Source organism: Solanum lycopersicum, chromosome 3 (genome assembly GCF_036512215.1).
Source record: "Solanum lycopersicum chromosome 3, SLM_r2.1".
NCBI classification, from domain to species: Eukaryota; Viridiplantae; Streptophyta; class Magnoliopsida; order Solanales; family Solanaceae; genus Solanum; species Solanum lycopersicum.
Window position 1 is genome coordinate 53,434,212 of NC_090802.1, and position 26,411 is coordinate 53,460,622.

At 38.0% G+C, this 26,411-nt stretch overlaps 1 protein-coding gene across 9 annotated transcripts; it reads left to right on the plus strand.

Moving 5' to 3' along the window:
* The first annotated feature begins 13,654 nt into the window (after nt 1–13,654).
* On the plus strand, nt 13,655–24,932 carry LOC112941186 (uncharacterized). 9 transcript variants are annotated; one of them, XM_069295149.1, is made up of 4 exons: nt 13,655–13,816; nt 15,664–15,761; nt 16,696–16,791; nt 19,336–24,932. In XM_069295149.1, exon 4 carries the CDS (start codon nt 19,967–19,969, stop codon nt 21,083–21,085), a length of 1,119 nt encoding a protein of 372 aa, XP_069151250.1. In that variant the 5' UTR covers nt 13,655–13,816; nt 15,664–15,761; nt 16,696–16,791; nt 19,336–19,966; the 3' UTR covers nt 21,086–24,932. The 9 variants fall into 9 exon arrangements, with proteins under 9 accessions (XP_069151250.1, XP_069151249.1, XP_069151247.1 ...); XM_069295148.1 differs by having other exon boundaries at nt 15,669–15,761; XM_069295150.1 differs by lacking the exon at nt 13,655–13,816 and adding an exon at nt 14,742–14,890 and having other exon boundaries at nt 15,669–15,761.
* Nucleotides 24,933–26,411: the final 1,479 nt, after the last annotated feature.

Consider the following 26,411-nt stretch of genomic DNA (forward strand, 5'->3'; position numbering starts at 1 on the left):
AAGGTTCTGTCTCGCCCCATCTCGCTCCGGCAGAAAAATCCTACCCCGGTTGCTCAGCCGTAATCAATACCTAAAATCAATACCTAAGCAATAAATTTTTGTGAGGTTTTTCTCTTTTCTAAATCTCCCAAGGATTTTTAGCTTTCTTGAGCAATTAAGGATATTCCTCTTAACTAGGATAATTCTACCTTGAGTCAATCCAATGATAAACAATCCAACTCATTTTGATTAATTTACCACCATAATCCACATATCCCCAGGATACACCCAGACACTCTCGTGATTATTAGTCAAAGTGCAAGACACGTCCAGATCTTTCTTACGAATCACCTCGTATATTATCTAGACCTTTGCATTGAACTTATTCATGACTTTTTTGTCATAACAAGTTTCACGATGCTCAGGAATTACAACTTGTAAAGAAGCCTGATTTCTATATTATTTTGTTCCATAGATGACCATGACCGGTCTCCCCATACAAGAGTAAAAAGAATGTAAATTGATGCACCCTGTAATTGGTCAAAAGATCATCTATCTGAGGTAGTGGATACTTGTTTGAATGGTGACTCTATTCAACTGTTGGTAGTCTATACACATCCTCTTTCTACCATTTTTATTGCTCTAGTTCGGACCATAGAATGAAGGAGGAAAGATATCAATATGTATCATGCAGATACTGGTTGGATTCAAGTCATAGCACGAAGGAGTAGAAAGAAGTGAGTTTTTCTTAAAGTCCTATAGCCTTTGGAAGAAAAGTCCAGACGTCATCGTTCCGTTTCACAAGACTATGCTAGAATCATTTTGGTACAATGATATCAACAAACCTATGGCTCTAATATCAACTTTATCACGATCCGAATCGTCATGATTGACACACACACTAACCCTCCGGTGGGAGAACCATTACACCCAAGCTAACAAATTTTATGAAAACTAAGGTATTTAGAGTTACAGAAGCAGGTTTTAATGCAATAAAATTGGAATCCTCATAAACTCCAAAGTTTTAACAAACAATTAATCAACTTAATGCGGAAGAACAACCCCTAGAACCTGAAAGTCATTGTACCAAAACTGTACTAACGACAAGTCTAAGAACAATGAGTACAATATCAAAAATAAAAAAACACCTTAACAATAGTCTGAGTTCGAAAAGAGTAGAATTTAAACAAGAAAGATACATGGCAGCCTAAAAGAACTATCTCACTCTTGAATCTAGTCACGCTCAATAGTCACCTAGCTGAGGTCTATCAATAGCCGCTTGAAGATGCATGCACTCAACAAGAACAACTACGTGCAGTACACAACCATCATTATTGGTAGGATCATGTGTCTATCCCAAAAGGTGAAACATATATAAGTCATTACAATAATGATAAACATTCATATACCGAATATATAAAATATTGTCATCACTTATGAACAACACACAATTCTTAAGATATACAGTTATGTCAAGTCAATGGTCCTCTCATGGAACCTAATTCAATGGTCCTCTCATGAAACCCAAACCCAAAGTGTTAGCTTACCGAAATATGGTACCCAATCCAATATTTATGCCAAAGTGTGGCAACCGATCCTATTGTTAAGTTAAACGTGACAACCTATACTAATTAGTGTGTCCGAACATAACGCCCGATCCGTTCAACAAGTTACAACTATAATCACAATGTACATTCTTACAATCATACGATCAATTCATGATTTCATGGCATACAATTATTCAATCAACATTATTTACGAGTGGTGTGATCAATAACACAACATTCACATACATACATACATCATAATGTAGTAATTGCAAACATATATCACACTAATATGAAATCACAACCATCACCTACCTTGAATCAAAGCTTGAATCCCCTAAGAAACTTGAATCTTCACTTTTGGAATTCTTTCCGCTTGTTCTAAGTCTACAACTAACAGCTTATATGCAAGGATAAAAAATCAAGACCCAATTACCTAGATCGTAATCAATAATATTAACCCTAGGTCAGACCCTTGATCCCCATACCCAGATTAAGAATTTTTCCACCATCCAAACAGCTCCAAAACCCTTCCTTAACAATAACCACCTAAGAAAATAAGTTCTACGGATCGAAAAATTGATGCGGGGAGTGAAAACCTTACTTTTTCCCTCAAGAATGGTAAAAGACTATCAAGAAAACCCTTAGGGTTCTTCCTTAGCTCTCAAAATTGAAAAGTGCAGAATAAAATACTTTTAGAATTTTATTTCAGACCTAAGTTGCATTTGTCCCGCTACGACGGGACGCATCCTACTGCAGCGGCCCCACTATAGCGACAACCATTGTGCGAAAACGGCGTGCATGAAGACAATGCTTGAATTTGGATTCCAAGTCCCCATTTCACAACATACCTCCAACCCTTGACATTCAACGACCATCCGTCACACTAAGACCATTTTTAGGAGTTGTACTCGCCCGAATTCAATTCAGTAAAGTCGTACGGGTTCCATAAAGTCTTAGTTATATATTTATGTTATCAAATTCATAATTAATCCCAGTTGTTACCAAATTTCCCTATACTTTACTGACTCCAATTCTGTTCAAATTGGACTAAATTAGAAAATTCCAAGTAACTAGCAAAAGTTTTCTAACCCTAATTCTTTCTCCATTGTTTTTTTTAACGACAAAAATTCAGTCGTTAAAATATCGATGTTCAGTTCCCAGAATAAGGGTCAAAGAGTTTAGCCCATTGATCTCAATCTTTCCATAAAATTATGGATATCACCTCGTGTGTGAACATATTCAAATACGAATTCATGTCTCATAGTATGCTCTATCTAAAAAATTCATGATTTCTCCTCAACTATTTACCAGCATAAAATTATATCAGAATATTTGTTATAAAAAATATTTTTTTTAAAAAAAAACTTCATATCATAAGTCATAGTAAAAGTTACTATTACAAGGTTAAATCTACGAAAATTATCTAAAATTGTCAAAATTTAAATTATTAAAATTGTAAGTTGTGAGCACTATATAGAAAAACACTAGTATTGTTATTTTATTTTTACGAATTCATATAAAATGAATATTTATTAAAACCATGAGATATGCATAAATTTGTGAGCCACCATCAATCTAAATAATCAAAAAGTAAAATGTGATGGTAAATAAAACATGGACACTCCGTGGATTACTCTGAATCTATCACTTTGCTTTTATTCATCACTTTTAATTAGAGCAGCTTTGATATTGATAAAGTAAATATCTATTTTATTTGTTACATATTGTTTTACTTATCCATATTTGTGATCTTTTATCTTGTAGCAATCATTCCTTAGGTTACAACACTATTATTAACTGATAGTTTATTTAATTATACTAGTTGGTATAATACCGTGTTTCAAACATATTACTTCTTGTTGTACTCTACTTAACCATAATCATCATATCATATCATATATTATTATTATTATTATAAGTGGAAAGCTCAATTTTAAAAGTTAAATTACCTTTTTACCCTTTTAGTTAATAAAAATATTTAATAAATAAAAGTATCTAATCTAATTCGTATATTTAAATTGTCACGTACATAATTACTGCACCCTAATGTAATAAATAAAGGAAAAAGGCACAAGTACCTTCCTAGACTATAATCGAAATTTCAGAGACACTTTAACTAAACTAAGGTCCTATTATCCAATGAACTTATTTCTTTTTTGTAATTTTATGTACCTTTTGTCTTACGTGACACACTCCGTAGGCACGGGGTGATATTTGATGCCACATAAGCCAAAAAGGTGCACAAAATTACAAAAAAAAGTAAATTGGAGGGTGGGGGTGGGGTGGTGGTAATATGACCTTACTTTCGTTAAGGTGTATCTTTCTGTCATAGTCTAGGGGGATAATTGTGCATTTTTACATAAATAAAATATCCACTCTAATTAAATAGGAGTAATATTTTAATTATCACACAATTACAACAACCTATATTGAATGTCTTGGAATTGCTAGCTTTTTCATCTTCCTTAAATTATCCTCTATTCAATATTTTGGTTTCGTTTCAACTTTCTAAAATTGTGAAACTTTATTGTGAAGTTTATGAAGCTGTTAAGCCTTTAATGTAATTTATCTTTTACTATATAATTATATGCACTTATCCCATTAATTTTAAATTTGTTAACTCTTTTAATTTTCATCCATAAGAAAACTTTAATGTACTCTATAAGTTTTATACAATACACCTAACATTTTAAAAAAATATAGGATGTAGTTCCCGTTGATTTGCACAGTAAATTAGATAAGTGTATTACTATTCAAGTTATATCATATAATTGAAAGCGAGAGATTCTTATATTCGATTAAAGATTAGAGGCAGCAATGTCAAAGACCCATTTTGTGGTAGTTTACCTTCTCTGGTGATGTCGATTAATTAGTTAAAATTATTGTTTCTTTTATGTTGTTAATCTTTGATCTATGTTACACTTTAATATGTAATTGCATGTATTGCTATAGAAAAAAAATATTATATATGAGATTATATACATTAGAGGTTTAATTAAAAAAATTGAAGTTATTAGTCTAAGGCGGTGTTGCAATGCATGAAACACACTAATTTTAATATATATATATATATATATATATATATATATATATATATATATATATATATATATATATATATATTTATATTTATATATATATATATATATTTATATATATATATATATAGTTTCTACATAACTATTTATTTAACTATTGATATAATTCAATCTAACTTCAAATAAAAGTTAATATACATTGTTCTTACAAAAAATAAATAAATAAAAATATCTAGAATGTCTAATTAAGTTACGTGTGTCATATACTATTGGGTGTACTATTCTACAAATGTACACCTGAAGCTGTCAGGACCCAAAACGAGCCGCGAGTAGCACCCACACTTATCCTCCTATGTGAGCGAACCAACCAATCTAAACCCCAACATTTCAACCATAATAAACAGAAAATAATGCGGAAGACTTAAAGCTCATTAACGAAATCAATTAATAACTTCTAAAATTTATCAATTACTATCCCCAAAATCTGGAAGTCATCACCACAAGAACATTCTATCCTCAAATTACTAAATCTAAGAGTGTCTAGGAAGCTAAAATAAGAAACAGATGGTCTATGTCCGAAATTCAAGGACATCAAGACATGAATGAGAGAGAATCCATTCCGAGCTAGGAACAATAGCTCACCCTGAAATTTGATTATGCTGAGGTCTGGCTAGAGTTGCGGTTGAGTTGAAATCGACGGTACGTTTGCTGCACTCCACAAATAACAAAGAGAAAACATACAAGTAGGGGTCAGTACAAGGCATAAGTACTGAGTAGGTATCATCGGCCAACTCAAAATAGAAAACAATATATATCAGATAATAACATAAAATCAACCATAACACTTAACAGGTGACAACAACAAGTACCATAACCTTTGGACACAACCCAAGCACATCTATGAGGACTCAAGCCTCCACACCATACTCGTTTGGGAAAATAGGTTCTTTAAATCTGAGTATATTAGCATAATTCAAGATTCACTCTTTTTACTATCCTGGTGTCGGAACGTGACACTCCGATCCCCTCAATATTCATTCATCTTACTATCCTGGTGTCGGAACCTGACACTCTGATTTCCTACTATCCTGGTGTCGAAACGTGACACCCGATCCTCTACTATCCTGGTGTCGGAACGTGACACCCGATCCTCTACTATCCTGGTGTCGGAACGTGACACTCTGATCCCCTAATTCTACGTGTCGGTTCGTGACACCCGATCCCCTAATCTCATTCTTTCAGTTCATCAAGCCTTTTTTATACCAAGGCATCATCATTAACAAAAAGGTTTTAAGGTTTAAGATTCAACAGCCTCATCATGCTAATTCATCACAATTACATAATCACATCATGCAAGCACACAATTAAGCATATAGAAGACTTTAAAAAATTACCCAATACATATCAATCGCTATTTAGAGTTTAATACGGAATAGCATAAACCATAACCTACCTCCACCGAAGAATCGTGATCAAGCGATCTACTTTTCCAATGCTTTTGCTTTCCTCTTCGTTCTGTCCTCTCTCGATCGTTCGTTCTCCCCTATTCTTTCAGTTCTTTCTATTTTTCCTTATTCAAACTCTTTTCTTTTACCCTAATTATCATATAATTAAGTATAAAAGATGGTAAAAGTAACCCACTAATTAATTCAAGGTTATCTCCTTTAACCCCCAAGTAATTGAATTATTAACATTAAACCACTAACTTTATAATCATAAGCAGGAATAGTCCAAAACACCCCTTAAAACTTTTAACAGAAATCCGACCCAGTTAGGGTTACGCAGCCTGTGACGGCCCGTCGTGCCTGCGACAGTCCGTCCTACTGCTTCCGTCACAAAGTTCAGAGAGTCGAATTCATTAAAGAGTCTGTGATGGTCCGTTGTGCCTACGACAGTCCGTCCTGCTCTTCCGTCGCGAAGTTCAGAGAGTTGTTCTCAGTACCCAATTTTTCCAGAGTCTAAGTGTTTTGGAACGAGACCCCCTCGACGGTCCGTCGTGGGATCCGTCGACCCAGACAGCTATTACCAGAATAAACTCTACTGCTCAAAACGACTAAACAGGTCATTACAATAGATACCAATTTACCCATCGTTCGTCCCCGAACGATCACAAGAAGAAAAACAAGGACGAAAAGGAGTACCTGAATCTGTAAACAGGTGTGGGTATCGTTCTTGCATATCGGCCTCCTTCTCCCAAGTGGACTCTTCAACTGGTCGATTCTTCCATTGAACTTTGATGGATGCAATCTCCCTTGATCTCAACTTGCGGACTTCTCTATCTAAAATGGCAACAGGCTCCTCCTCATAAGACAAATTTTCATCAAGAAGAACTGAATCCCAACGAATGATGTAGTTTCCATCCCTATGGTATCTTTTTAACATAGACACATGAAATACCGGGTGCACTCATGACAGTCCTGGAGGTAAGGCTAATTCATAAGCTACCTCCCCCACGCGCTTCAGAACTTCAAATGGACCAATATACCTCGGACTAAGCTTACCTCGCTTACCAAACCGCATCACCCCTTTCATGGGCGAAACCTTCAGCAAAACTTGCTCACCCTTCATAAAATCCAAGTCTCTAACCTTTCGATCTGCATGTTCCTTCTGTCTACTTTGAGCCGCTAAAAGCTTTTCTTGAATGCATTTCACTTTATCTAACGATTCCCTCAGAAGGTCAGTTACCCAAGGTCTAACCTCAAATGCATCAAACCACCCAATGGGAGACCTACATCTTCTCCCATACAGTGCCTCAAGTGGGGCCATATCAATGCTTCAGTGATAGCTATTGTTGTATGAAAATTCTGCTAAGGGTAAGAAGTTATCCCAATGACCACCAAACTCTATCACACATGCACGAAGCATATCCTCCAAAACCTGAATCGTTCGCTCAAACTGACCATCGGTCTGAGGGTGAAATGCGGTACTAAGATCCAACCTAGTACCTAATTCAGCATGCAAAGTTTTCCAAAACTTAGAAGTAAACTGTGTACCTCTATCTGATATGATGGAGAGGGGAACCCCATGCAATCAAACAATTTCTGAGATGTAGAGTTTGGCTAACTTCTCTGCGTTGTAAGTCACCTTAACCGGAATGAAGTGAGTAGACTTAGTTAACCTATCAACAATTACCCAAATGGAGTCATACTTACCCATTGTCTTTGGAAGACCAACCACGAAGTCCATTGCAATTCTCTCCCACTTCCATTCAGGAATGGGCATTCTCTGAAGTGTCCCTCCAGGACTCTGGTGTTCATACTTTACCTGCTGACAATTCGAGCATTGGGCAACAGGATGTATAGAATACCTTGAACTATGAGCCTCTATAAGAATAGTGTGAATAAAATCATCGACGCGGGGTACACATACTCTTCCCTTAATTCTCAAAACACCTTCCTCATCAATTTTTGCTTCTTTAGCCTCTCATCGCAATACCTTATCTCGAATCTGGTTCAGTTTCTCATCAGTAAACTGCTTTCCCTTAATCTTGTCAAGAAAGGAAGATCTTGCCTCCACACAGGCCAAAAATCCTTCCTTCTCATTTACTTCTAGCCTCATAAGGTAATTAGCCAGAGTCTGAACCTCTCTAGCCAATGGGCGTCTAGAAACCTGCAAATGAGCTAGACTTCCCATGCTCCCTGCTTTTCTACTTAACGCATCTGCCATGATGTTAGCTTTTCCTGGGTGATACAAAATAGTGATATCGTAGTCCTTCAGTAGTTCCATCCATCTTCTCTGTCTCAAATTCAAATCTTTCTGAGTAAAGACATACTGTAGGCTACGATGATCCGTATAGACTTCACACTTAACCCCATATAGATAATGCCTCCATTGCTTTAATGCAAACACTACCGCAGCCAACTCCAAATCGTGGGTCGGATAATTACGTTCATGCACCTTTAATTGCCTCGAAGCATAAGCAATTACATTCTTCTCTTGCATTAGCACTGCACCCAAACCAGAATAGGATGCATCACAATAAACAATGAAATTCTTACCTTCCACTGGCAAGGTAAAAATTGGTGCACTAGTCAACAAGGTCTTGAGCTTCTGAAAGCTTTCTTCACACTCGTCCGACCATACAAATGGAACACTGCTTAGTCAAGTTTTTCAATTGAGAAGCAACAGAGGAAAATCCCTTGACAAATTGACGTAGTAGCTAGCTAAACCAACGAAGATCCTTACTTCTGTAACATTAGTAGGTCTTACCCAACCCTTCACTGCTTCAATCTTAGAAGCATCCACCATCACTCCATCCTTAGAAACCACATGCCCCAAGAAGGACACTGAATCTAGCCAAAACTCACACTTGGAGAATTTGACATAAAGCTTTTTCTCCCTCAACATTTCCAATACAATTCTCAAGTGCTCCTCATGTTTTTTCCTGCTCTTTGAGTATACCAGTATATCATCGATGAATACAATGACAAAGAGATCCAGATATGGCTTAAAAATCCCTTTCATCAAACTCATAAAAGCAGCAGGGGCATTTGTAAGCCCAAAAGACATTACTAAGAACTCATAATGTCCATACCTGGTCCGAAAAGCAGTTTTTGGCACATCCGTTGCCCGTATTTTCAATTGATGATGACCAGATCTCAAATCGATTTTTGAGAAGGTACATGCACTTTGTAACTGATCGAACAAATCATCGATGTGAGGAAGAGGATACCCGTTCTTAATAGTTACCTTATTCAGTTGTCTGTAGTCTATGCACATCTGAAAACTTCCATCCTTCTTCTTCACAAACAAAACAGGAGAACCCCAAGGGGATGCACTTGGTCTAATAAAGTCTTTTCTTAACAACTCTTGAAGTTGGGCCTTTTACTCTCTTAACTCAGCGGGAGCCATCCTATAAGGGGGTATGGAAATGGGGTGAGTACCCGGCTCCAGATCAATACAGAAATCAATATCTCTATCCGGTGGCATACCAGAAAGGTCTGCAGGAAACACATCCGGAAACTCACGGACTATTGAAACCGACTCAATTGAAGGTACTTGGGTAGTATCATCCCTGAGGTGTGTCAAGAAAGCTAAACAACCCTTACTAACGATTCTCTTAGCACGAAGAAATGAGATAATATGAACTAGGGTGGAAGTATAGTCACCCTCCCACACTAGCGGATCTGTCCCAGACTTGGCTAATGTAACAGTTTTAGCATTACAATCTAAGATTGCAAAATTTGGAGAAAGCCAATTCATACCCAGAATTACATCGAAATCAACCATTTCTAGGATAACCAAGTCTACATGAGTATTTCTCCCCACAAAAGTTACAAGACAAGACCTATATACCTTTTCAACCATCACAAACTCACCCACCGGAGTAGAAACACGAATAGGCATGTCAAGCAAATCACAATGTAAATCAAAACCAGTAGCAAATGAGGAAGATACATAAGAAAATGTGGATCCAGGATCAAATAATACAGAAGTCATGCAATCACAAACCAAAAGATTACCTGTGATAACAGCACCAGATGTCTCAGCTTCAGACCTTCAAGGGAAAGCATAAAAATGGGCCCTATCACCTGTCTGCCTGTTGCCCCTACCATGTTGCGCTGCAGCAGTTCCAGTTTTCCCGTCACCCCGCTGTTTTGGTGACCACCATTACCTCGGCCACCACGTCCTCCAGAATGACGGCCTCTTCCATGACCACCTCTACCTCTGACTATTGGGGGTCTGTAACTCTGTTTTGGGCAAAACCTCCTAATATGTCCAGTCTCCCCACATCCATAACACTCTCTGGATTCAAGCATAGGTCTCTGTGAGAATGACGAAGTCTGGGGGTAACCTCCAAACTCAGAGAAATGTTGACCGGTTTGCGGTGGACCCCCAGCTACAGCCTGCAGTGAAAACTGAATAGGTCGGGCTGGGTAACTTCCTGAACTCTGCCCTCTTGATTAAGAACCACTAAACTCACCTCCCTTACGAAACTTCTTAGTTGTTGATGCCAGGGTGAAGTCATCTGGCTTCACTCCCTCTACCTCTATCACAAAGTCTACCACCTCCTAAAAGGATTTTGCTGCAGTAGCTAGCTGTAAGACTGGAATCTGCAAATCTGACCTCAATCCCTTCACAAAACGGCGAATCTGCTCTTGTGGACTTAAGCAAAGCTAGGTGGCATACCTGGACAATGCACGAAACTTAGCCTCATAAGCAGTAACCGACATCCTGTCTTGCTCTAGTCTCAGGAACTCATCCCTCCTCCTATCCCTCAAAGTCCGGGGTATAAACTTTTCCATAAATAAGCTAGAGAATGATGCCCAAGTCATAGGTGGTGCCTGTGCTTGTTGACACTCAATATACGATCGCCACCATATTTCGGCATTTCCCTAAAACTGATAGGTTACAAACTCAACACCAAATCGTTCCACTATGCCCATCTTATGTAGCAACTCATGACAATCAACCAGAAAATCATAGGCATCCTCAGATTCAGTACCCTTGAAGACTGGAGGTTTCAATTTCAAGAACTTACTGAAAAGTTCGTGCTGATCACTTGTCGTTATAGGCCCTGTAGTCAATTGAGGAAACGTGCCTATTTCCAATGAGGCATCCATGCGGGGAGCCACAACAGCTGCATGTTGTACTCCCGGAACCTGAGGTGCTGGTGCAGAAAACACTGGAGGTGTTTGGCCTTGATCAGATAACCCGCTAAGATAAGCAAGAACCTGATTAATCATCTCTGGGGTAGGTTGGGGGTGATAATTCCTCATTCTGCACTTGTTCATTCTCCCCTTCCTCACCCTCTCTTAATACTTCCTCAGTCGGTGGAGGAGTCACCGCCCTAGTACTAGCTTGGCCAGGTGCTTGCCCTCTCCCTCTAGAGGACATCCTCCCGCGACCTCTTCGACGGCCTCTTGCCACTGCTCCTCTTCGAGCTACAGCCCCAGTGGCTGGCTCAGACGCATCCTGTCTTGCCGGTGTTGGTGTTGGCGCGGTTGTTGCTCTAGTTCTAACCATCTGCGAAATAGAGTGAAGATGGTCAGATAACAATTTGTATCACCTAGATACCAATTGGATCCAAGTAATAGCACGAAAGAAAGAAGAAATGGAATTTTCCTAAAGTCTTGTAACCTCTCAAAGAAAAGTAAAGGCGTCCCCCTACCGTTCCTCAAAACTCCACCAGACTCGTTCTTGTGTGATGAGACCAACGAATCTAATGCTCTGATACCAAGTTTATCATGACCCAAAACGAGCCGCGAGTGGCACCCACACTTACCCTCCTATGTGAGCGAACCAACCAATCTAAACCCCAACATTTCAACCATAATAAACAGAAAATAATGCGGAAGACTTAAAGCTCATTAACAAAATCAATTAATAACTTCTAAAATTTATCAATTACTATCCCCAAAATCTGGAAGTCATCACCACAAGAACATTCTATCCTCAAATTACTAAATCTAAGAGTGTCTGGGAAGCTAAAATAAGATACAGATGGTCCATGTCCGAACTTCAAGGACATCAAGACATGAATGAGAGAGAATTCAGTCCGAGCTAGGAACAATAGCTCACCCTGAAATCTGATTAATGTGAGGTCTGGCTAGAGTTGCGGTTGAGTTGAAATCGACGGTACGTTTGCTGCACTCGACAAATAACAAAGAGAAAACATACAAGTAGGGGTCAGTACAAGGAACAAGTACTGAGTAGGTATCATCGGCCAACTCAAAATAGAAAACAATATATATACGATAATCACATAAAATCAACCATAACACTTAACAGGTGACAACAACAAGTACCATAACCTTTGGACACAACCCAAGCACATCTATGAGGACTCAAGCCTCCACACCATACTCGTTTGGAAAATAGGTTCTTTAAATCTGAGTATATTAGCATAATTCAAGATTCACTCTTTTTACTATCCTGGTGTCGGAACATGACACTCTAATCCCCTTAATATTCATTCATCTTACTATCCTGGTGTCGGAACGTGACAGTCCGATCCCCTACTATCCTGGTGTCGGAACGTGACACCCGATCCTCTACTATCCTGGTGTCGGAACGTGACACCCGATCCTCTACTATCCTGGTGTCGGAACGTGACACTCCGATCCCCTAATTCTACGTGTTGGTTCGTGACACCCGATCCCCTAATCTCATTCTTTCAGTTCATCAAGCCTTCTTTATACCAAGGCATCATCATTAACAAAGAGGTTTTAAGGTTTAAGATTCAACAGCCTCATCATGCTAATTCATCACAATTACATAATCACATCATGCAAGCACACAATTAAGCATATAGAAGACTTTACAAAATTACTCAATACCTATCAATCGCTATTTAGAGTTTATTACGGAATAGCATAAACCATAACCTACCTCCACCGAAGAATCGTGATCAAGCAATCTACTTTTCCAATGCTTTTGCTTTCCTCTTCGTTCTCTCCTCTCTCGATTGTTCGTTCTCCCCTGTTCTTTCAGTTCTTTCTATTTTTCCTTGTTCAAACTCTTTTCTTTTACCCTAATTATCATATAATTAAGTATAAAAGATGGTAAATGTAACCCACTAATTAATTCAAGGTTATCTCCTTTAACCCCCAAGTAATTAAATTATTAACATTAAACCACTAACTTTATAATCATAAGCAGGAATAGTCCAAAACACCCCTTAAAACTTTTAACAGAAATCCGACCCAGTCAGGGTTACGCAGCCTGTGACGGCCCGTCGTGCCTGCGACGGTCCGTCCTGCTGCTTCCGTCACAAAGTTCAGAGATTCGAATTCATTAAAGAGTCTGTGACGGTCCGTCGTGCCTACGACGGTCCGTCCTGCTCTTCTGTCGCGAAGTTCAGAGAGTTGTTCTCAGTACCCAATTTTTCCACAGTCTAAGTGTTTTGGAACGAGACCCCCTCGACGGTCTGTCGTGCCCATGACTGTCCGTCGTGGGATCCGTCAACCCAGACAGCTATTACCAGAATAAACTCTACTGCTCAAAACGACTAAACAGGTCGTTACAGATGCACACCAGACATAGAATAATGAAGCCTAAGTTTCACTGTCAAATTTTTGTTACAAGTATAAATCCTTGCACTGAATACAAGTGTTAGAATTTTCTTCTTCAAGGATTCTACTTAAATACGTTTCCTCTCTATGTACTATACTTCACTCATATTCTATTTTTGATTGGGAACTGTTCTTCAAAGTGTAGAGAGAAGAAAAAAGGGGGTTGCTTATGGGAGTCGTCGATCACAACTTCCTTAATCTGCTGGATTGCTCGGACAACTGCACCCTAACTATGGTATGAACAAGTTCTATGTTTTTTGATAGCTTATATGTCGATTATGAGGCGAAATTATTCTTTTTAAATAATTTTTCATATAGCTTTGAAATTTAATTGTAATTGTGGCATATATTACTAGAAATTATAATGTCTGGAAATCATTTTTGTTTTTTCATATATTGAGAAGTACATCTAAATATTTGGAATAGTTCCAATTGTAGATTAATGAATGACAAGATTTTGATGAAAGAGAAATATATTGAAAGTTAGAGGAAAATATTTTTGTCATATGTGTTAGATTTTTACGAACTTTGGCGATAGAAGGGAAGATTAGTCCCATTGAACCGACATAATAATCCCATTTAAAACAGACACAAGATAATCTTCCTTTTCAAATTCATAAACTTATTGCACATTTAATCTAATTTTTTTTTAAAAAACGCATTTAACGTGGGATACACGTGCGTTGCACGTGTTTGAGAACTAGTATTATAATATTTTCTTCTTGATAAAAAAGAGTATAAAATTTATTTATTCAAATTCAAGTGATACATGATTTTTTTCGAGATTCAAATAATATAAATTTGATCAGTATTATTTTAAGCATTTAACATAATACAAAACGAAACTTTTAGTGCTATTTATATATAGTTTCTAAATAACTATTTATTTAACAATTGATCTAATTCAATAAAACTTCAAATAAAAGTTAAAATATAGTGTTTTCCAAAAAAAAAAATATCTGGATTATTTTTTTGAGTTGTGTGCCAGATAAATATCGGGTGTACTATTATACAAATGTACAACTCAGGAACACCACACATAGAATAATAAAGTCTAAGTTTCTCCGTCAAATTTTATTGTTACACGTCTAAATCCTTACAACGAGTATAAGTTTTATGATTTTCTTCTTCAAGGTTTCTACTTAAATACGTTTCCTCTCTATGTTATATACTTCACACACATCCTTTTTTTATTGTGAACTGTTCTTTTGAGTGTGGAGAAAAGAAAAAATGGGGGATTCTTATGGGAATCGTCAATCAAAACTTTTTCAATCTGCTGGATTGCTTAAACAACTGCTCCCTAAATATGGTATGAACACGTTCTGTGTTTTATGATAGCGTATATTCGAGTTGGAGGCGAAATAATTTTTTAAAAATATTTTTTACTGTTGCTTCGAAATTAAATTGAAATTATTACTTAGATTGCTAGAAATTATAAACTCGGAAATCATTTTTGTTTTTTCATTGATTGAGAACTACATCTAAACATTTGGAATAGTTTCAATTGTAGATTAATGAATAATGAGATTTTGAAGAAAGAGAAATAAATTGGAAGTTAGAGGAAAAATATTTTTGTCATATGTGTTAAATTTTGACGATTTTTGGAAAGAGTAGAAAAGATAAGTTCCATTGAATCAACATAATAATCCCATTTAAATAAGACAAAACATAATTTTTCCTTTCAAATTAATATAACTCATTGCACATTTAATCTAATATTATTTTTTTGTAAGAAAATTATTTAGCGTGAAATACACGTGCATTGAACGTGTTCGAGAACTAGTATTATTTTAAGCATTTAACATAATATGAATCACAACTTTTAATGCTTTTCATCTGTAGTTTCTAAATACCTATTTATTTAACAATTGATCTAATCCAATCTAACTTCAAATAAAATGCACAACATAGAATAATAAAGTCTAAGTTTCTCTGTCAAATTTAATTGTTATAAGTCTAAATCCTTGCACTGAATACACGTATTAGGATTTTCTTCTAAGAGTTTCTACTTAAATATGTTTTCTCTGTATGTTATATACTTCACCCGTATCCTTTTTTTTGATTGTGAGTTGTTCATTGAAGTGTAGAGAGAAGAAAAAAAATAGGAAATGCATATGGGAGTCATCAATCACAACTTCCTCAATCTACTGGATTGCTCAAACAATTGCTCCCTAAATATGGTATGAACAAGTTCTGTGCTTTTTGATAGCTTATATTCGATTAGGAGGGGAAATAATATTTTAAAAATATTTTTCATGGATTTTTGATATTGAATTATAATTGTCACTTATATTGCTAGATATTATAAATTCGAAAATCATTTTTGGTTTTTCATTGACTGATAACTACATCTAAACATTTGTAATAGTTCCAATTGTAGATTGATGAGATTTTGAAGAAAGAGAAATATATTGAAAGTTAGAGGAAAATAATTTTGTCATATGTGTTAGATTTTTACGAACTTTGGAAACAGTAGAGAAGATAAGTTTCATTCAATTGACATAATAATCCCCTTTAAATCAGACAAAAGATAATATTCCCTTTCAAATTCATATAACTCATTTCACATTTAATTTAATATTATTTAAAAAAAGTATTTAGCATGACGTGTTCGAGAACTTGTATTATAAATATTTTATTATTCATCAAAAAGAGTAAAAAATTTATTTATTCAAATTCAAGTGATACATGTTTATTTTCGAGGTTCAAATATTATAAATTTTTATCAGTATTATTTTAAGTATTTAACATAATACAAAAACGCAAAATATTTATTTAACGATTGATCTAATTCAGTATATCTTCAAATAAAATTTAAAATATAGTGTTCTTACAATAAAAATAAAAATAAAAACATCTGGATAATCTATTTGAGTTACGTGTCAGATAACTATCGGGTGTACTATTATACAAATGTAAATTCTTAGGCACACCACATATAGAATAATAAAGCCTAAATTTCTCCGTCAAATTTTATTATTACACATCTAAATCCTTGCACGGAGTACAAGTGTTAGGATTTTCTTCTTCAAGGTTTCTACTTAAATACGTTTCGTCTCTATGTTATATACTTCGCTCGTATCCAATTTCTTTATCGTGAACTGTTCTTTAAAGTGTAAAGAGAAGAAAAAATGGGAGATGCTTATGGAAGTCATCAATCACAACTTTCTCAATCTGTTGGATTGCTCAAACAACTACTCTCTAAATATGGTATGAACACGTTTGGTGTTTTTGATAGCTTATATTCGAGTTGGAGGCGAAATAATTCTTCATGTTGATTTGAAATTTTAATTGTAATATCGATTTGATTGCAAGAAATTATAACATCCGGAAATCATTTTTTATTTTTCATTGATTGAGAACTACATCTAAACATTTAGAATAGATCCAATTGTAGATTGGTGAATGATGAGATTTTGACGAAAGAGAAATACATCGAAAGTTAGAAGAAAATATTTTTGTCATATGTGTTTGATTTTTTCGAACTTTGGAGACAGTAGAGAAAATACGTTCCATTGAACCTCCATAATAATCCCATTTGAATTAGACAAAAGACAATCTTTCCTTTCAAATTCATATAACTCATTGCACAATTAGTCTAATATTATCTTTTGAAAAAAATTACGGAGCTTGAAATACACGTGCGTTGCACGTGTTCGAGAACTAGTTATATAAATATTTTCTTCTTCAACCGAAAGAGTATAAATTTTATTTATCCAGATTCAAGTGATACATGTTTCTTTTCGAGATTCAAATATTATAAATTTTGATCAGTATTACTTCAAGCATTTGACGTAACACGAAAAATAACTTTTAACACTTTTCATGTATAGTTTCTAATAACTATTTATTTAACAATTGATCTAATTCAATGTATCTTCAAATAAAAGTTAAAATGTAGTCCTCTTAAAAAAAATAATAAAAAAACATTTGGATTATCTATTTGAGATACATGTTAGATTACACGCACACCACACATAGAATAATTAATCCTAAGTTTCTCCGTCAAATTTTATTGTTACACGTTTAAATTCTTGCACCGAGTACAAGTGTTAGAATATTCTTCTCCAATGTTTCTACTTAAATACATTTTCTCTCTTTATTATATACTTCACTCGTACCCTTTTTTTTCTTTTTATTGTGAACTTTTCTTTAAAGTATCGATAGAAGAAAAAATGGGGGATTCTTATGGGAGTTGTCAATCACAACTTTCTCAATCTGCTGGATTGCTTAAACAACTGATCCCTAAATATGGTATGAACACGTTCTGTGTTTTTTGATGGCTTATATTCTATTAGAAGGGGAAATAATTTTTTAGAAAATTTTTTCGTGTTGCTTTGAAATTGAATTGTAATTATCACTTCGATTGCTAGAAATTGTAACGACCTGTTTAGTCATTTTGAGCAGTAGAGTTTATTCTGGTAATAGCTGTCTGGATCGACGGATCCCACGACGGACTGTAATTGATACGACGGACCGTCGAGGAGGTCTCGTTCCAAAACACTTAGACTCTGAAAGTTGGGTACGGGGAAACAACTCTCTGAACTTCACGATGGAAGAGCAGCACGGACCGTTGTAGGCACGAGGACCGTCACAGACTCTTTAATGAATTCGACTCTCTGAACCTTGTGACGGAAACAGCAGGACGGACCGTCGAAGGCACGACAGGCCGTCACGAGCTGCGTAACCTTGACTAGGTCGGTTTTCTACTAAAGTTTTAAAGGGGTGTTTTGGACTATTTATGTCAAACTGTATGGAATTAGAGGATAAGTTTAATAACTTATTTACTTGGGGGTTAAAGGAGATAACCTTGAAATAAGTAGTGGGTTACTTTTGTCATCTTTTATACTTAAATATATGGCAATTAGGGTAAAAGAAAAAGAGTTGGAATAAGGAAAAAGAAGAAAAAGACAGAAAGAGAAAGGGAGAACGAACGAACGAGAGAAGAGAGAACGAAGAGAAAGCAAAAAGCATTGGAGAAGTAGATAGCTTGATTCACGATTCTTCGGTGGAGGTAGGTTATGGTTTATGCTATTTCATAGTAAACTCTAAATAGCGAATGATATGTATTGGGTAGTATTTTAAAGTCTTCTATCTGCTTAATTGTGTGCTTGCATGATGTGATTATGTAATTGTAATGGATTGGAAAGATGAGGCTGTGAATCTTAAACTTTAAATTCACTTTGCTAATGATGATGCCTTGGTATAAAAGAAGGCTTGATGAACTAAAAGATTGAGATTAGGGGATCAGGTGTCATGAACCGACACGTAGAATTAGGGGATTAGGTGTCACGTACCGACACCAGGAATTAGGGGATCGAAGTGTCACCTACCGACACCAGGAATTAAGGGATCGGGTGTCACGAACCGACACGTAGTAGTAGGGGATCGGAGTGTCACGTTCCGACACCAGGATAATAAAGAGAATGAATCTTTAGGGGATCGGAGTGTCACGTTCCGACACCAGGATGATAAAGAGGATGAATCTTGAATTATGTTAATATACTCAATTTAAAGAACCTATTTCCCAAATGAGTATGGTGTGGAGGCTTGAGTCCTCATAGATGTGCTTGGGTTGTGGCCAATGGTTATGGTACTTGTTGTTGTCACCTGTTGAGTATGGTAGTTGATTTTTTGTTATTATCTGATATATATTGCTTTCTATTTTGAGTTGGCCGATGATACCTACTTAGTACTTGTGCCTTGTACTGACCCCTACTTATAATTTTCTTCTTTGTTATTTGTGGAGTGCAGCAAACGTGCCATCGTCTTCAACTCCTCCTCAACTCTAGCCAGTCTTCATCACAACAGATTTCAGGGTGAGCTATTGTTCCTAGCTCGGACTGGATCCTCTCTCAATCATGTCTTGATGTCCTTGAAGTTTGGACATGGACCATATGTTTACTTATTTTAGCTTCCTAGATACTCTTAGATTTAGTAATTGAGGATAGAATGTTCTTGTGGTGATGACTTCTAGATTTTGGGAATGATAAGTATGGAGTTTTAGAAGTTATTTAATCGATTTTCGTTAATGAGTTTTAAGTCTTCCGCATTATATTTTGTTCATTATGCTTGAAATGGTGGAAATGTTGGGGTTTAGATTTGTTGGTTCGCTCACATAGTAGGATAAGTGTGAGTGCCACTCGCGGCTCGTTTTGGGTCGTGACAAACTTGGTATCAGAGCATTAGGTTCGTTGGTCTCATCACACAAGAACGAGTCTAGTAGAGTCTTGAGAAACAGTAGGGGGACGCCTTTACTTTTCTTTGAGAGGCTATAAGACTTTAGGAATATTCCATTCTTTCTTTCTTTCGTGCTATTACTTGGATCCAATTGGTATCTAGGTGATACAAATTGGTATCTGACCATCTTCACTCTATTTCGCAGATGGTTAGAACTAGAGCAATAACTGCGCCAACACCAACACCGGCAAGACAAGATGCGTCTGAACCAGCCACTGAGGCTGTAGCTCGAAGAGGAGCAGTGGCAAGAGGCCGTGGTAGAGGCCGCGGGAGGACGTCCTCTAGAGGAAGAGGACAAGCACCTGGCCCAGCTAGTAATAGGGCGGTGACTCCTCCACCGACTGAGGATGTATTAAGAGAGGGTGAGGAAGGGGAGAATGAACAAGTGCAGAATGAGGAATTACCACCCCAACCTACCCCAGAGATGATTAATCAGGTTCTTGCTTATCTTAGCGGGTTGTCTGATCAAGGCCAGACACCTCCAGTGTTTTCTGCACCAGCACCTCAGGTTCCGGGAGTACAACATGCAGCTGCTGTGGCTCCTCGCATGGATGCCTCCATGGAAATAGGCACGTTTCCTCGGTTGACTACAGGGCCTATAATGACAAGTGATCAGCATGAACTTTTAACTAAGTTCTTGAAGTTGAAAGCTACAGTTTTCAAGGGTGCTGAATCTGAGGATGCCTATGATTTCCTGGTTGATTGTCATGAGCTGCTACATAAGATGGGCATAGTGGAACGATTCGGTGTTGAGTTCGTAACCTATCAGTTTCAGGGAAATGCCAAAATGTGGTGGCGATCGTATGCTGAGTGTCAACCAGCACAGGCACCACCCATGACTTGGGCATTATTCTCTAGCTTGTTTTTGGAGAAGTATATACCCCGGACTTTGAGGGATAGGAAGAGAGATGAGTTCCTGAGCCTAGAGCAAGGCAGGATGTCGGTTACTGCTTATGAGGCTAAGTTTCGTGCATTATCCAGGTATGCCACCCAGCTTTGCTTCAGTCCACAAGAGCGGATTCGCCGTTTTGTGAAGGGATTGAGGTCAGATTTGCAGATTCCAGCCTTACAGGTAGCTACTACAGCAAAATCCTTTCAGGAGGTGGTAGATTTTGTGATAGAAGTGGAGGGAGTGAAGCCAGACGACTTCACCACGACATCGACACCTAAGAAGTTTCCTAAGGGAGGTGAGTTTGGTGGGTCCTACTCCAGAGGGCAGAGTTCAGGAGGTTACCCAGCCCGACCTATTCAGTCTTCACTGTAGGCTGTAGCTGGGGGTCCACCGCAGACCGGTCAACACTTCTCTGAGTTTGGGGGTTATCCCCAGACTCCGTCGTTCTCACAGAGACCTATGTTTGAACCCAGAGAGTGTTATGGATGTGGGAAGACTGGAAATATTAGGAGGTATTGTCCAAAACAGAGTTACAGACCCCCAATAGTCAGAGGTAGAGGTGGTCATGGAAGAGGCCGCTATTCTGGAGGACGGGGTGGCCAAGGTAATGGAGGTCACCAAATCAACCGGGGTGGCGGGCAAACTGGAACTACTGTTGCGCAACATGGTAGGGGCAACGGACAGACAGGTCATAGGACCCATTGTTATGCTTTCCCTGGGAGGTCTGAAGCGGAGGCATCTGATGTTGTTATCACAGGTAATCTTTTGGTTTGTGATTGCATGGCTTCTGTATTATTTGATCCTGGCTCCACATTTTCCTATGTATCTTCCTCATTTTCTACTGGTCTTAATTTACATTGTGACTTGCTTGACATGCCTATTCGCGTTTCTACTCTGGTGGGTGAGTCTGTGATAGTTGAAAAGGTGTATAGTTCTTGTCTTGTAACTTTTGTGCGGAGCAATACTCATGTAGACTTGGTTATCTTAGAAATGGTTGATTTCGATGTAATTTTGGGTATGACTTGGCTTTCTCCAAATTTTGCAATCTTAGATTGTAATGCTAAAATTGTAACGTTGGCCAAGCCTGGGAATCCGTTAGTGTGGGAGGGTGACTACACTTCCACTCCACTTCGTATCATCTCCTTTCTTCGTGCTAAAAGAATGGTTAGTAAAGGGTGTTCAGCTTTCTTGGCACACCTCAGGGATGATACTACCCAAGTACCTTCAATTGAGTCGGTTTCGATAGTCCGTGAGTTTCTGGATGTGTATCCTGCAGACCTTCCTGGTATGCCACCGAATAGAGATATTGGTTTCTGTATTAATTTGGAGCCGGGTACTCGTCCCATTTCCATACCCCCTTATAGAATGGCTCCCGCTGAGTTAAGAGAATTAAAGGCCCAACTTCAAGAGTTGTTAAGCAAAAACTTTATTAGACCAAGTGCATCCCCTTGGGGTTCTCCTGTTTTGTTTGTGAAGATGAAGGATGGAAGTTTTCGGATGTGCATAGACTACAGACACTTGAATAAGGTAACTATTAAGAACAAGTATCCTCTTCCTCGCATCGATGATTTGTTCGATCAGTTACAAGGTGCTTGTACCTTCTCAAAAATCGATTTGAGATCTCGTTATCACCAATTAAAAATACGGGCAACGGATGTGCCAAAGACTGCTTTTCGGACCAGGTATGGACATTATGAGTTCTTAATAATGTCTTTTGGGCTTACGAATGCCCCTGCTGCTTTCATGAGCTTGATGAACGGGATTTTTAAGACATATCTGGTTCTCTTTGTCATTGTATTCATCGATGATATACTGGTATACTCAAAGAGCAGGAAAGAACATGAGGAGCACTTGAGAATTGTATTGGAAATGTTGAGGGAGAAAAAGCTTTATGCCAAATTCTCCAAGTGTGAGTTTTGGCTAGATTCAGTGTCCTTCTTATGGCATGTGGTTTCTAAGGATGGAGTGATGGTGCATCCTTCTAAGATTGAAGTAGTGAAGAGTTGGGTAAGGCCCACTAATGTTACATAGGTAAGGAGCTTCGTTGGTTTAGCTAGCTACTACCGTCGATTTGTCAAGGGATTTTCTTCTGTTGCATCCCAATTGACAAATTTGACTAAGCAGAGTGTTCCATTTGTATGGTCGGACGAGTGTTAAGAAAACTTTCAGAAACTCAAGACCTTTTTGACTACTGCACCAATTCTTACCCTGCCAGTGGAAGGTAAAAATTTCATTGTTTATTGTGATGCATCCTATTCCGGTTTGGGTGCAGTGCTAATGCAAGAGAAGAATGTAATTGCTTATGCCTCGAGGCAATTAAAGGTGCATGAACATAATTATCCGACCCATGATTTGGAGTTGGCTGCAGTAGTGTTTGCATTAAAGCAATGGAGACATTATCTATATGGGGTTAAGTGTGAAGTCTTTACTGATCATCGTAGTTTACAGTATGCCTTTACTCAGAAAGATTTGAATTTAAGACAGAGGAGGTGGATGGAACTACTGAAGGACTATGATATCACTATCTTGTATCATCCGGGAAGAGCTAATGTTGTGGCATATGCTTTAAATAGAAAGGAAGGGAGCATGGGAAGTCTAGCTCACTTATAGGTTTCTAGATGCCCATTGGCTAGAGAGGTTCAGACTCTGGATAATGACTTTTTGAGGCTGGAAGTACTAGAGAAGGGAGGATTTTTGGCCTGTGTGGAGGCAAGATCTTCCTTTCTTGACAAGATTAAGGAAAATCAGTTTACTAATGAAAAACTAATCTGGATTCGAGATAAGGTATTGCGAGGAGAGGCTAAAGAAGCAAAAATTGATGAGGAAGGTGTTTTGAGGATTAAGGGAAGGGTATGTGTACCCCGCGTCGATGATTTGATTCACACTATATTTACAGAGGCTCATAGTTCAAGGTATTCTATACATCCTAGTGCAACCAAGATGTATCGTGACCTAAAGCAACATTTTTGGTGGAGTAGGATGAAGCGTGACATTGTTGATTTCGTTGCTCAATGCCCGAATTGTCAGCAGGTAAAGTATGAACACCAGAGGCCTAGAGGGACACTTCAGAGAATGCCCATTCCTGAATGGAAGTGGGAGAGAATTGCAATGGACTTCGTGGTTGGTCTTCCAAAGACAATGGGTAAGTATGACTCCATTTGGGTAATTATTGACAGATTGACTAAGTCTGCTCATTTCATTCCGGTCAAGGTGACTTACAATGCAGAGAAGTTAGCCAAACTTTATATCTCAGAAATTGTTCGTTTACATGGAGTTCCACTCTCCATCATATCAGATAGAGGTACGCAGTTTACTTCTAAGTTTTGGAAAACATTGCATGCTGAATTAGGTACTAGGTTGGATCTTAGTATCGCATTTCACCCTCAGACCGATGGTCAGTCTGAGCGAACGATTCAGGTTTTGGAGGATATGCTTCGTGCATGTGTGATAGAGTTTGGTGGTCATTGGGATAACTTCTTACGCTTAGCAGAATTTTCATACAACAATAGCTATCACTCAAGTATTGATATGGCCCCATTTGATGCACTGTATGGGAGAAGATGTAGGTCTCCCATTGGGTGGTTTGATGCATTTGAGGTTAGACCTTGGGGTACTGACCTTCTGAGGGAATGGTTAGATAAAGTGAAATGCATTCAAGAAAAGCTTTTAGCGGCTCAAAGTAGACAGAAGGAATATGCAGATCGAAAGGTTAGAGACTTGGATTTTATGGAGGGTGAACAAGTCTTGCTGAAGGTTTCACCCATGAAAGGGGTGATGCGGTTCGGTAAGCGAGGTAAGCTTAGTCTGAGGTATGTTGGTCCATTTGAAGTTCTGAAGCGCGTGGGGGAGGTAGCTTATGAATTAGCCTTGCCCCCAGGACTCTCAGGAGTGCACCCGGTATTTCATGTGTCTATGCTGAAAAGATACCATGGGGATGGAAAGTACATCATTCGTTGGGATTCAGTTCTTCTTGATGAGAATTTTTCTTATGAGGAGGAGCCTATTGCCATTTTAGATAGAGAAGTCCGCAAGTTGAGATCAAGGGAGATTGCATCCATCAAGGTTCAATGGAAGAATCGTCCAGTTGAAGAGTCCACTTGGGAGAAGGAGGCTGATATGCAAGAAAGATATCCACACCTTTTCATAGATTCAGGTACTCTTTCTCGCCCTTGTTTTTCTTCTTGTGATCGTTCGAGGACGAACGATAGGTAAATTGGTATCTATTGTAACGACCTGGTTAGTCGTTTTGAGCAGTAGAGTTTATTCTGGTAATAGCTGTCTGGGTCGACGGATCCTACGACGGACCGTCATGGGTACTACGGACCGTCATGGGTACGACGGACCGTCGAGGGGGTCTCGTTCCAAAACACTTAGACTCTGAAATTTGGGTACGGGGAAACAACTCTCTGAACTTCGCGACGGAAGAGCAGCACGAACCGTCGTAGGCATGATGGACCGTCACAGACTCTTTAATGAATCGACTCTCTGAACCTTGTGATGGAAACAATAGGACGGACCGTTGCAGGCACGACGGGCTGTCACGAGCTGCGTAACCTTGACTGGGTCGGATTTCTGCTAAAGTTTTAAAGGGGTGTTTTGGACTATTTATTCAAACTGTATGGAATTAGGGGATAAGTTTAATAACTTATTTACTTGGGGGTTAAAGGAGATAACCTTGAAATAAATAGTGGGTTACTTTTGTCATCTTTTATACTTAATTATATGGTAATTAGGGTAAAAGAAAAAGAGTTGGAATAAGGAAAAAGAAGAAAGAGACAGAAAGAGAAAGGGAGAACGAACGAACGAGAGAAGAGAGAACGAAGAGAAAGCAAAAAGCATTGGAGAAGTAGATTTCTTGATTCATGATTCTTCGATGGAGGTAGGTTATGGTTTATGCTATTTCATAGTGAACTCTTAATAGCGAATGATATGTATTGGGTAGTATTTTAAAGTCTTCTATCTGCTTAATTGTGTGCTTGGATGATGTGATTATGTAATTGTAATGGATTGGAAAGATGAGGCTGTGAATCTTAAACTTTAAATCCACTTTGCTAATGATGATGCCTTGGTATAAAAGAAGGCTTGATGAACTAAAAGATTGAGATTAGGGGATCGGGTGTCACGAATCGACACGTAGAATTAGGGGATCGGGTGTCACGTACCGACACCAGGAATTAGGGGATTGGAGTGTCACGTACCAACACCAGGAATTAAGGGATCGGGTGTCACGAACCGACACGTAGTAGTAGGGGATCGGAGTGTCACGTTCTGACACCAGGATAATAAAGAGAATGAATCCTTAGGGGATCGGAATGTCACGTTCCGACACCACGATGATAAAGAGGATGAATCTTGAATTATGTTAATATACTCAATTTAAAGAGCCTATTTCCCAAATGAGTATGGTGTGGAGGCTTGAGTCCTCATGGATGTGCTTGGGTTGTGGCCAATGGTTATGGTACTTGTTGTTGTCACCTGTTGAGTATGGTAGTTGATTTTATGTTATTATCTGATATATATTGCTTTCTATTTTGTGTTGGCCGATGATACCTACTCAGTACTTGTGCCTTGTACTGACCCCTACTTGTTATTTTCTTCTTTGTTATTTGTGGAGTGCAGCAAACGTGCCATCGTCTTCAACTCGTCCTCAACTCTAGCCAGTCTTTATCACGTCAGATTTCAGTGTGAGCTATTGTTC

What these genes read in the sequence shown, in the direction of transcription:
- LOC112941186 (XM_069295146.1), top strand. Translation starts at nt 19,967, where the DNA reads ATGGTTAGAACTAGAGCAATAACTGCGCCAACACCAACACCGGCAAGA.